Source organism: Formica exsecta, unplaced genomic scaffold (assembly GCF_003651465.1).
Source record: "Formica exsecta isolate Colony F162 unplaced genomic scaffold, ASM365146v1 scaffold258, whole genome shotgun sequence".
Taxonomy (NCBI): domain Eukaryota; kingdom Metazoa; phylum Arthropoda; class Insecta; order Hymenoptera; family Formicidae; genus Formica; species Formica exsecta.
The window spans coordinates 56,128-69,091 of record NW_021849849.1 but is presented as its reverse complement, the minus strand read 5'-3'; the positions used below and the strand labels follow the sequence as shown (position 1 = coordinate 69,091).

Sequence of the window (12,964 nt, the reverse complement as noted above, 5' to 3'; positions counted from 1 at the left end):
GATGCGCGAGGCTTCTAAATTTTCTCTCGTGTTTCGCGATGAAAATAAAAAATGTATACTCGCTCTATAATTAAAAGAGAAAAGATTAAAAGAAACCTAACACTTTTTTCGAAAAAAGCATTTTCACCATAAGCGCGTGCATGTGTGTGTATATATATGTATAATATAACGATTTTACCATTTTCAATCATTATTTTTTTTTTTATTAGCAGCTCTTAATAAATATCAAATATATAGAGAAAATATCTTTTTACGGCGAGAAAATAAATTTACGGCGAGAATCAAATTTGTTTGATTTTAACAATGACATCTAATTCCGGCTGTTTCCTTTTTAAGTATCGACCGAATATTTAACTGTACTCTGTTACTTTTAGTCCATTGAAAAAACTGGCGGTTTCTGTATTTAACTCACGTAGTTATGTACATCCGGCCATAATTTCCGGTCAATGAACACCTCAACGAAACGATTGGCACCGACTTTTCTTTATCTCTACCTCGACAAATCAATACGTTTTATCACTGGCGTTCACTGGCTTCTTTCATTTATTATACATATAATCGTGCCACAAATAGAAATATATATTTCTTGCTTCTCCGAGATTTTTTTTTTTCACGAAAGGAATATTTCCATTATACCTTGAAAGATAAATGCATATATATTGCACCAGAATTTCGAAGCTAATAAAGCATCTCGTGGAAACTTGAACTTAGGTTTCCGAATCGTCACGAAGACAAACGCGAGGAACGAAGGTACGCAATATCAGGTAAAATTGGCAGACTTGTTCGCCTTGTTCGAATGATAACCATGGAAATACGAACATTATTCAAGCGTTGATAATAAACGACATGCGCTGATCGAACGTGTGCCAACTGAATTTCAATAAGATGTATTTATTGAAAACGAACGTAACGATAAGGTGTGACTTGCGATTAATGACAAGTTTTTTTTCCATACGGGAAAACAGATGTAAAAAATATACACTGCTGCAAATGGATGCGAGTTGCTGCGTCACGTTACCTGCAACTTTTTTAACGAATCGAATTTGCCTTGTGCTTTAACATTAATTACCATTTGTACTCGCGAAAAGCGGCTTAAGATTATAATGCATTCGTTGATGATCTAAATTCAATTTGTCCTTAATAAACATTTAAATAAAACTCCTCATTTGGTTGGAAATGCGTGTATTAAATTTTCGAGGCATAAAATATTCTCAAAATAGCCGGAAGTAAATCTTTACAAGTAAAAAATATGATTAATCTAACAAATTAATAATATTTTCGATAACTGGATATTAATCAAACTATATTAAAATTTCCATCGATATAATATGCGCTTAAATTATGCTGAAACATTAGATTTCATAATCAATCCAATCTCTCAAAGCTTAATTCAGTAGATATCCGCGCATATTTAATCTATTCAATAATATCTCCGCTTCCATTTTCGCTAATTGTAAACAAGAATCCATTACGATCCGTTTAAATATAGCCTCGTCGTCACTGATTATATTATCCGTGACATGGAATCGGTAACACAGCAATTAATCGGACTATTCCCAGCCGCGTTTTGATTAACACGGAATTGGTCCGCGCATCTTTCTTCGCGGAATCTAATTTATCGTGCCACAGATATAGCGCAATGTGTCATTAAAACATCCATATTATTCGTGGACGGCACGATCATATGCAATAAAGAATCTTTTTTATTCGTCCCAGAAAATACATACAGATTAAAATTTGCAATTGACCCGTTTTTTTCGCGTTTTTCACTCTTTCGGTAAATTTACCGCGGGTTTCGCGACGTTTTGTAAAGTTCTTTCGTTTGCCGAGTTGCATTCATACCGTATCGTGCATTTGCCAAGTAAACGACAACGGCGATAAGAATTTACCCTGCTAACAGCGTCGTATACTGTAGAGAGAGAGAGAGAGAGAGAAAAGAGAAGCGCTCTCATATATAATTTCGTATATTGTTGCTTCTCCGTTTGTTGATGAAAGTCTCATTATTGCCATGAGATTTCAACGTTTCAACGTCATTTTGCAGCGCGGAACTGACTTTTGCCTCTGGTAATCGCATTACAGATAAAATTTCAGCAAATGTTACTTACGCTAATACTATTTGTTTTTGATGCTATTACGCTATTTTTCGAATATTAATCGCAAAATCTCACTCCGAATAAGCTATTTTCACGAGAAGAGCGATTCTCTTGATGTATATACGAATAATATTATTAATCCGAATGAAATTGGAACATAATTAAATTGTAACTTATTCCACGAAAATACATACATATCGAGTTTCTCTCAAAAAGGCACACAGCTATTAATTAACAACCATTTAATATCCGATTTCAATAGAATTAATAGATAACTGCATATTACATTATTCAATAAAAAAGATGTAAAAAGGGGAATTATTAAATTAAGGGAATAATAAAGGGAAATTATTTCCGTTGCAGTTTTTTTTTTTTTTTTTTTTATTGTAACGAAACTTTTGCAACACGTTACACATATATACCGTAGCTATAATATAATTATAATTAATTATATTAAAATAGCCCTTCTTTGCAACTTTATTTGTAATTTGTTCAAAATTGTGACGTTATGGAATAATTTTAAAGAAAGCTGGAATCATATTTAGCATTTAAAAAAATATCGTTAATAATTATTCTGTTTCGTGATAAAAAAAAAAAAATCATTTTTCATTGCATTGTATTATAATATTAAATGTAATATTAAAAATTCTCTACGCAAAAGATTTTCACACAAGAATATCTTAATAAATTAATTTAATTCAGAAATGTGAGGTTCAATTCCAAGGCTCGTTTGTAAACATCAGAATCACGCGAGCAGTAACAATCGGGCGCGCAATGTGTTGAGATAAAATCTTAAATGACAAATGATATCTTTCTCTCTTGATGCCCAAATACGTACAGATACTTCTGACGAGTGCGGGGATTCAAACTGATAGAATTTTCCGGCTCAGATTTCAATGTCGTGGTCACGCGAGAATGGTCTTTCACGTATTATACGTGAAAGAAAAGACGCGATACGATTGTTGCGAGATACAATCCATGGGAGACTTTTCGTAGCATCGCGAAACGAACTAATCGCCGAAATAACGCTGTATTTTCAATCCCCGCGTTGTACGTGATATTGACGATCGTGCACTAACCTGATCTCGGAGGTGCTCCTGCGACGAAAATCGATCGCGCGTTATCCGATTGTTGTCGTTCTCTTCACCCGACTGCGAAGCACTACGTTCGTACATTCGAATCGGCGGCGAATCACACTCCGAAATACGCTGCTACCGGTCAATGAATGCGAGCGAAAAAATACTTTGGTGCCGTCGCAACAGATATCGCCATTTTCCAGATGCATACGCGCACGGCACGGCTCACGTGTCGCCATCTCACGGGACGATGCAGTGTTAATTAAGCGCCAAATATCGATGAAGTTGATTTCGCGTTGAAATGATTGATGTTAGTAAAAAAATGAAAACGATAAACTGTAATCTTTTCTTCAGAAAGGGATTTGATCAAATATTATAAATATAATTTTTTGTTTATATATATATTTTTTATATTGTACTTCTTACAAGGAAACTTATCCAAGTGTTAGAGCCGTGGCAGATAGAAAAACTTAAGCAGTAAGTTTCAATATGGCAGTTATATGTTTTTCTAAAATTTTTCTAAAATATATTTCTTTCCGCAATGTTTTTGCAGCGCTTTTAAAATCGCACAAATTACGATTCAAAAGTTTTCGTATAGTTTCTTGATGATATCACCGCATTCCAGCATATCAGTATCATTCTTAATACGAATACACTTAATACGAATATACCGAATAATTTGGTTAATTTATCCACCCAGTTCAATCTGTAATATATTAATGATCGATTTATTTCTCTTGCTCAGCGTTTATCTTGTAACCGTGAAAATGTGAATAAGAATATATGAAATTGGGACTTGCCTCCGTAAACGACGGCGGGCATTATTTAAAGTATCTAGATCATCTTTTAAAATATATTTTCTAATTCCTAACACGTATTGATGCAAATACGTGTCCCAATCCAAGCTTCTGATATCTACATTGAAGTCGTTACAATGCCCCAACGCTTTTACGGATTCCACTAGTTCCCGCATGTTATCAACGCTGAATTTCCACTCGTTTATCGCGAAGAACTCTCCGGTTTTAGTAGAGCGCTTGAAGCGTTTAGCCATTCTCACCATTCTGAAAAAAAAATGATGCGTCGAAATGTTATTACCAAAACATTTTTTTTTTTTTTTTTTTTAGAGAGAGAGAGAGCACTTACTTAGGTTTGTAACCTCGGACCCTTGATACAAGATCTACGATAAACGCAGGTAAGAAGTGTAACATAATTACCATGATAGCGTGAATAAATTTGTTTGTTCTAAATGTAAAACCTGGATACCACATCACATATTTCGATGGCGACTCTATGACGTACTTTTTCGTAAGATGTCCGAATTTGCTCCATCTGCAAAAAATCATATCTTTTTTTATTGTTTTATTGTTTGTTCCAGTTTCTCACAAATACTCACGTGATCGGATGCAGTGCGCTGCTGGTGCAATTGTAAATCCTTATCGTATCAATATGTTGCATTGCGTTATGCCAAGAAGCGCATATTAAGGTATCGACAACAAAGTCGACAGGTATAACATCTACTATTAAATTCGCGTTACACACGATGCTCCTAATAATACCTATACCTGTTCCCATCATTATACCTATCAAATAATAGGATATAACTAGAGTCCTAGATTATCAGAGAGGCGCCAATTTGTTCCACTTTCTGATTGGTCGATTAAAATAGCCTAATTTATTAGAAACGCTTAGTTTTTTTCATTATATTGTATAATATAACTCGTTATATTTAATAAAATTCTTCCGTCGAGTTAATGTCACGGATATGTAAGAAGCGGTTAATTATACATATATATCGCGCGTGTCTCTTTTTTCATATCTCTAATAACTTTTTATATAAAGCAATTTGGTGTTAGAAAAAAATGGTAAATATGCATAATAGATCGCGCCTCATCGATTTTATGACCATTTAGATACATTATAGAGGAGGTTATTTTTTCTGAATAATTTCCTGCAAAAATCAAGTGGGATATTATTCTAGATATAACGTGTATACGCATCTATATAATTGATATTAATATAGAAGAAAATTAATTTATTAGAAACGCTTAGTTTTTTTCATTATATTGTATAATATAACTCGTTATATTTAATAAAATTCTTCCGTCGAGTTAATGTCACGGATATGTAAGAAGCGGTTAATTATACATATATATCGCGCGTGTCTCTTTTTTCATATCTCTAATAACTTTCTATATAAAGCAATTTGGTGTTAGAAAAAAATGGTAAATATGCATAATAGATCGCGCCTCATCGATTTTATGACCATTTAGATACATTATAGAGGAGGTTATTTTTTCTGAGTAATTTCCCGCAAAAACAAGTGAGATGGCATTGGTTTAGGAGATATAACAAATTGAAATTTGACAGCAAAATTTTGCCGTATAGTAACGCTTACTATACGTAGTGGTTTAGGATGGACTACTCAAGGAGGCTTCCATTCATACTGGTGGTGAGTCAAGACTCATCGCTGAGCGGCTACGGGCGCCAATTTTCAATCGTTATGATTTGGACCGCTCTGGAGACGTGCTGGGGATTTCGTCTCTCCGTGACAATCGGCACTGCATCCATTGAGCGGAAAGCGAAAGACTCGGGTTCGATTCCCGATTCAGCCACTTGTACCTCGCATATTTTTTCAGACCCGCAAATGTTGTTTTCTAACAATTATTTGTCGGGCTGAGGAAGTGTGTAAACGCCCTACACAGACACGACAGTGCCGCTGCCACGGAAGAGATGGATGCTTGGTTCGTGCCTCCTCCCGCCTTAAATCCCCCCCTCGCTTCACTCGTATAGTAAGTTTACGCTGTACTAATCCATTGTTTTTACAACGAAAGTCTGTTTACGACTTTTAAGCGTGGGCGAGAGGCAAAGCCTCTCCCCCTGCATCTCCACCCTCCCCCCGCAAAAAAAACTGACCAAATGCAAATCTAATTTTTATTCAAAAAATAGAAATTGGTTTGCGTTAGGTTAGAATTTTTCGGGGCGGGGATGCAGAGCCTCTCCTCCATGCATTCACTTTGCAATGATTGTAAACAAAACTTTTTCTAGTTAGAAAATGACAAATACATTAGTACGACGTACACAAACTTCATTCTTCCTATTATTTCATAATATATAAGGAAAAATATTAAGATTGTCAAACTTTAATTTGTTATATTTCCTAAACTAATGCCGTTCACCATTTGATTTTTGCGGAAAATTATTCAGAACAATCTCCCTTATATCATATCCAAGTGGCGATAAAATCGGTAAGATGTGATCTATTATGTATATTTACCAAATTTATATAATCAAATATAAATATAATAAAATATGTTTATATATCAGTTAAGCATGAGATACAATGGCAATGAGAGCACAGCGCATAAAAGTTTATTACAAACAAAATCTCAATTGTATCTCAATTGTATGTCATGCTTAACTGATTTTTATCTTTAGAGCCTTACTTTTATATTTAATTTATGTTTATATATGTTTCCTTTCTTTTGTATAATCTCTGTTCGAATGCACCGAAAAAATAATAAGAAGAATAATTGAAAAATAATTAGAAAAATAATTCTTGCATTATTTTTTTTTAGGAAAAGCAAAATTTAAAGAAATGAATAAAATTGCTCATATACAATCATATATGTACATACACGTATGTATATGTATATGTATACATATATGTTCTCTCTCTCTCTCTCTCTCTCCCTCTCTCCCTCTCTCTTTAATATAGATTAATCGGTAATAACAACTCTTGCACCAAATTTGTAGCCTTTTTGCTAACAATAATTTGTAGCAAGCACTTGGCAATATCTGTTAGAACAGACGTGGCTGACTGGGATGTTAGATTCGTTTTATACAAGGAGGTTACAAACGACAATGTTGAGCTTAGGCATGAAACAATATGTAAATAAACCGACGAGAATTACGAAAGAAAGTAAAACAATTATAGATTTAATTTTTGCTAATAATAAAATAGAAATGCAGGTAATGCATGAACCTAAAATAACGGACCATGCGTGGCTAAAAGTTGAACTAAATGCGAATAAATTTGATAATAAATACAGAGAACTTAGTGTTAGAAATTATAGAGAGTTTAATATAGATGAATTTATTAAATTAGTGGAAAATAAATTAGAGAAAAACCAAGATATGGATATCAGTGTGAGAGCAAAGAAATTTGTTGATAGTATAGTAAATGCGTTGGACGCTACAGCACCTAGACAAAATTTTAGAATTCTATATTAAAGGCAGTATTTTGCGTAATAAAAGAGGAATTTGTTGATATAATAAATAATTCTTTGAAGGAAGGTTGCTGTCCAAAAGGTTGAAAAACGTCTACAATAATACCGATTCCAAATGAAACCAAAATTAGAGGATTGTAGATAAATACGCGACAACGCGAAATATAGATTATACCTGTAATACCCTGAACATTATCTACCCAGCCTGGAAATGGTTCTCGGTAGGCGGCGCAGATAATACTCGGTCGTACGATCGCGATAGGTAGACCGGCTCCCTTGGACAGCAGAATTTGTTCTGCTAGAGCTTTGGTCAATGTATAGGTGTTTGGATGATTTGTGATCAGCTTCTTCTCTAATATTCCTATCGTCTCGTCGTCTAAATTTTCGCATATATCCATTACTATTTCCGGCTTTATCCCTGTCCTGTAACATTAGCAAGATGTATTATTATAAGGGTATTTTTCTAAAGTGTGCTTGTTGAATATATATTTATTATCGTGCGTCAAAAAGCAAACTTAATTTTGTAGAATCTGATTTGTATCGTGTATAAAAAAAGTATGCACAAATAACATACAAAAATATACAAAATATATAAAAACGGATAAATAATCTAATGTCTAATGCAATACCGTAAGAAATGCAGAATATCTTCGAGACAAAATATAGTTCGATCAAAGATCTTTGAAGATTTTTACTTGTGAAATGTTTATATTTTTTTTATATATGTATAATTGAAAACTTACGTATATATCAATTCCTCAATTTCTCGTCGATCGGCGTTACTATAGGCCGTACTAACATGAATGATGCTAATAAGATTTGTCATACGCCTGCACAAGTCTAGCATACGATCTGTGCCCCTTACGTTTAAATTAACGGCATTTTTCAATGGCTCATCAAAACGTACGGTGGCCGCGCTATGAAAAACAATATTAACTTTTTCTATTAACATATCCTTGTCTTCAGGCTGGAGTCCCATCTCCGGCATGCTCAGATCGCCCTTTACGGGAAAGATTTTATTTAAAGCGCCGGGAAATTCCGATCGTATCCTATCGAAAAGCTGCGACAGATGAAAAAACCGTTTTTTGTAAGAAATGTTCATAGAGAAATGTATTTGTGGCGCAATATTTTTCTCGACGAACGTATTAACAGAGATAATTTTGCAGATAATAATTACGGAAAATAATCGTGAGAACGGTAATAATCGCGACCTTTCGTCGTACGTTTTGATGACTGTGTTTGACACTTCAAGTATAATCACGCCACAGGTGAAATATTTAAACAGTCTCCTCTATAGAAAAATAAAGATAAAAAAGATGGTTCAGGACTTTTCGTCTCAGTTTTTGGTAAGGAATAACGCTATGTACTTAGTGGGCGGTCATTGCAGGTCACCCTGTATATAATATTTGTTGTTGCAGTCAAATTATAAATTAAAATCGATAATCAGAAAGGAAAACTCGCTAGAATCCGCGTAGAATCTGTACAAAATACCTTTTTGAAAAAAATTAAAAAAGGCACTAAGTACACGCGCCAGTTGGGAAAAACTGTTATATGTATTTACAAAATTCTACAAAAATAATGATATCAAAAAATTGCGTCAACTAAAAATAAAAAATTATACAAATATTTTAATCGAATATTCCATAAATATCCATTCGTGTAATACTTTCTTTTGTTATCGTCACATATATTCCTCTCATTTATTTCATTTTTTTTTATTTTCCAATGTATAGTTTACGAAGTAAATTGAAGTGATTTTTCATAAAACACTTTTTTAACTATTATGTCAATATTTATTTCTTTTGCCGTGATGGACGGTATTCGGGATGATTTATCAACAAGATCGTCTGATATTTCCTTTCGTTATCATCACAAATATTCTTCTCATTTATCATTTTTTTATTTCCCGATGTACATATTTACAAAGTATGCGTGTGATTTTTTTTTAAATTTAAAGCATCTTTTCAACTCTTTTGTCAATATTTGTTTTTTCTCGTTGTTATAGACAATCATAATAATCAATCGAGATGATAACGGCCTCGATACATTCTTTTCGGCGATTTCATATATGTTTTATTACGTGCCGAGATAATTTAGCAACAAGATATGTCGATTATAGCGAGAAAGGAAGAAACGCCTTACCGAAATGCTACCCAGGGAGAAACGCAAAATCGGATATACGTCTATTAGATCTCGGAGCCATCTAGTCTAAAACAACATCTAGAAATATCTGAATTAGATGCCATGTAATTTTGTGTCATTGGATTTTTTTAGATACAATTAAAATTTAATATTCACACAATAGCGGTGCATTGTTTATGAAACACTCTTTGGGCTGCAATTTCTCGACATCTAATAGATATCTAGATGCGAAAATCGGCTTATCTTAGACGTGTCGAATAGACATTAATTATGTATCTATTCGACTTCACTTCTCTTTAGGTACTCATCTACAGATGTATGCTATTTCGACAATTTTTCATAATAACAAAAGATCATGCGCATGGCGATCGTACTCAAGTGTTAAATTATTAAAACAATTGGAAAAAAGTTTAAAAATAAAACAATGTGCACATATTTTTAATTGTATACAGTAGATATGTTCCGTATTATTAGTAACAAGAAAATTTGGCTCAAATTTAACATATATTGCATATCTCACAAATTTTTATTAGTTTAACCTAATGTGGATATGTATATTAGAAATACCATGTTAATATTTTAACACAAAATGAATGCAAACTTCATAATAATTTGAAATAAATTTTGTGTAAAATCAGCATATTTTTAATGATAAAATTAACTTGAAAAAATGTTATTGACGATTTGTAGTAACTCTCATCCCTATTGTAGAATAAAATCTACATTTTTTTAAAGTTACCACACGATCATGTTGATAAATTATCCCGAATACTGATTATTATGATTGTCCATCACGGCGAAAAAAACCAATATTGACAAAAGAATTTGAATTTGAATTTGATTTCAAAGTTTGAATTGGATTTAAAGATTAACTAAATTTGCCGCATTAATCTTTTTCTCATTGTTTTTGTTTTCTAACCTTTATTTATGACTATTTTTATGACCTTTGTTTTTGTGATCGTACCGAGCGTGTACTACTAGTCATCATTATTAGTCATAATTACATTGTAAATCACCGATGATATACATGTGACGATGGCGTTTGGATGCTGTCTACTTATATGTACAGGGTTTATTCTGATTATATGAGCCTTCATCCTGATTATTATTTTTTATTTGAGATTTGACTGCAACTGTTGTGTATATCAAGTTTTACAATTCCAATTTAATCTTTATATATTCATATCTATTGAAAATGGACCAAAAAACGGTCCAAAACGAACATTTTGAATGCATATTAATTAATAAAATTTTTTAAAAATAAAATTTAATAATAATAAGTTTGCGCACCGATACCGACATCTTGGCTCTTATCTGTCAGTTTTCCCACTTAATTTTTCTTACCCTGAGCCTATTGCTGTTATTATTTAAAAAAAAAACTTTTTGTTCTGGTAACAAATGAAACTTGGACATTTCTTTTATATTTTACGTAAACTGCATAAAAAATTATCAGAATTAAGTTTACTTGAAATAGAGATATTTTCTTTTCGAATAACTTTGCGATATGATAAGCATATATATATCTATACAAACAGAATTTTCCAATAATTTCGTCAGGCGTTCCTCGACAGATAGGTTCTTCTTTGGACGGATCAGAACGAAAATTGTAGCTACACGAAGGCACGAGCGTAGCAGTTTCTCCAGGATGGCTTTCCCTAAGAAGCCAGTAGCACCAGTTACAAGGATTATCTTTTCGGCGAAGAATGTGTCGATCGAACTTTCTTCCGAGTGTGCATCTCCCAAATTGGTTTGTGCGTTTGTTTGCATTTTGATGTATTCCAAATTTTACGCAGTATCTATGAGAAAAAATATATTAACATCAGACAATAAATCGACGAAGTTTTACATGATATATATGCGCCTTCGATATCGCGGCTACGCTAAAGATATGTATATTGAAAAGTCGATATGAAAGACCAGGCAGAAAGAATCTTAGGTTGACTAATAATGTAATAATGTAATAATGTAATAAATGTTTATTTAAAAACATTCAAGAATTGTCTAACTTAAACGGCTAAATTAAACATTTCAATCAATAAAAAAAGAGAAAGGCCAATTGGAGCCCGGACACGGTACTTACAGCGTAATAAATATGTGATGTTTTTAAGAAACGATGTTAATGAACATAATATAAATTAATAAATAAATAATATAAATTAACTAAACCAAACGTTTCGGCCCACTTCGGGTCCTTATCAATGAAAATAATCAAAATTTTAACACATAAAGAAACATCGTAAGGCGGAGTAAGCCATACGAAACGCAATGGTAGACTTATAATAGTGTTACGATACGCTTACAACATTACGCGCAATATGCATAGACATTGAACAGCTCGGTAGATCAGTTCTGCAAAGTTATTATGTAAATTAATTATACGCACGTATCGTATAATAAATATGCAAAATGTAGTTGATAATCTCTGGAAAATTTCCGGTTGGTTTTGTTATTTATATATAGAGGATGTTTTAATTAAACGTTGATTAAATGAAACGTTTGTTTTGTAACATTAAAATTGAATAAATGAATTAAACAAAACAAAACACTTTCAATCTTTTTGTAAAATGTATTTTTTAACTTTAGTTATAAACTTTAGTATGCTGTTATTAGATTTTTAAAGTGAATATTGTCCAAAAATGTTCTCGCCTCTCCGATCGCCGATGTGCGTCGGGTGGAGGTTCTGAGATGAGTTGAATGTTCCGTGAGACCCTGACCCCTGACCCGGTCGGAAGGGCTTCTATTGCCCGGTGTTTCTCGCACTCACCCTCACACTTATCCGGATTGTGTTCAAAACCTTGATTGTCCTTGCGGTAAGACACTATCGCGTCTTTTCTTGTCTTTCCGAACTCGTTCCGTAATTATGTCGCCTATAAACCGTCTCTTAATCTCGCTATTTCTTCGCCATAGACATAGTATATCTAGATCGAGTGTTGAGGAGTGGGAGCCAGAAAGAAGGTGGCACGAAACAGAGTATATCCTTTTCTACGTGTATCTTTACCGCCATTCCTTATATAAAGGCAAACGCTCGGTCTAGATATACTGTGTCTATGTTTTTCGCACTGTATGTAACGCGTTTTACTCGCTCAAAGATCGAATCTCTACTCGCGTTAGGCCGCGCGCAGGAATTTCGACTTCTTCGCGCGGGGAATGTCAGGAATCGTCAATATCGCCAAATACGGGGGCATCGAACGATGCCCGCATAAAGTTGTTTGTGCGAAAGATGGAAGCTTCTGGAAGCTGAGGATGACCGCTGGGGCTGAAACAGTGCCGCTCGCCATACCGCGCTTATTGTTTGCAACTGGTCACTAAGACCTGGCTGAAACCACCCGCCATGTTACACGCTATTAAGAAACTAAACGCTTCTTATTTTTCACGAATGTTTTCTTTTTGTCTGCGATTTATTATTGAAAATAAAATATAACACAGT

General features: G+C 33.6%; 2 protein-coding genes across 5 annotated transcripts in view; both read right to left on the bottom strand.

Moving 5' to 3' along the window:
- LOC115236560 (dystroglycan) overlaps nucleotides 1-3,389 on the bottom strand; it is a 68,460-nt gene extending 65,071 nt beyond the window's left edge. Inside the window, exon 1 of the mRNA XM_029809084.1 lies at nucleotides 3,173-3,389. The gene's annotated coding sequence lies outside the window, so the exon portion shown is untranslated. The remainder of the gene's footprint in view (nucleotides 1-3,172) is intronic.
- A 172-nt stretch (nucleotides 3,390-3,561) lies between these two features.
- LOC115236605 (putative fatty acyl-CoA reductase CG5065) lies at nucleotides 3,562-12,426 on the bottom strand. Of its 4 annotated transcripts, XM_029809151.1 has the most exons (9): nucleotides 12,302-12,418; nucleotides 11,071-11,333; nucleotides 8,573-8,686; nucleotides 8,139-8,455; nucleotides 7,571-7,818; nucleotides 4,563-4,749; nucleotides 4,313-4,498; nucleotides 3,970-4,230; nucleotides 3,562-3,875 (listed from the first exon to the last, which is right to left on the bottom strand). In XM_029809151.1, the coding sequence occupies exons 2-9, from the start codon at nucleotides 11,302-11,304 to the stop codon at nucleotides 3,743-3,745; spliced, it is 1,680 nt and encodes a 559-aa protein (XP_029665011.1). In that variant the 5' UTR covers nucleotides 11,305-11,333; nucleotides 12,302-12,418; the 3' UTR covers nucleotides 3,562-3,742. The 4 variants fall into 4 exon arrangements, with proteins under 4 accessions (XP_029665011.1, XP_029665012.1, XP_029665009.1 ...); XM_029809152.1 differs by lacking the exon at nucleotides 8,573-8,686 and having other exon boundaries at nucleotides 12,302-12,426; XM_029809149.1 differs by having other exon boundaries at nucleotides 8,139-8,686.
- Nucleotides 12,427-12,964: the final 538 nt, after the last annotated feature.

Bases quoted from the DNA above. Each gene is read 5' to 3' on its own strand.
- LOC115236605 (XM_029809149.1), bottom strand. From the start codon at position 11,304: ATGCAAACAAACGCACAAACCAATTTGGGAGATGCACACTCGGAAGAA. The intron at 4,499-4,562 runs GTGAGTATTTGT...GATTTTTTGCAG, and splicing joins AGCGCACTGCATCCGATCAC to ATGGAGCAAATTCGGACATC. The intron at 4,231-4,312 runs GTAAGTGCTCTC...TTTTTTTTTCAG, and splicing joins GTCCGAGGTTACAAACCTAA to AATGGTGAGAATGGCTAAAC.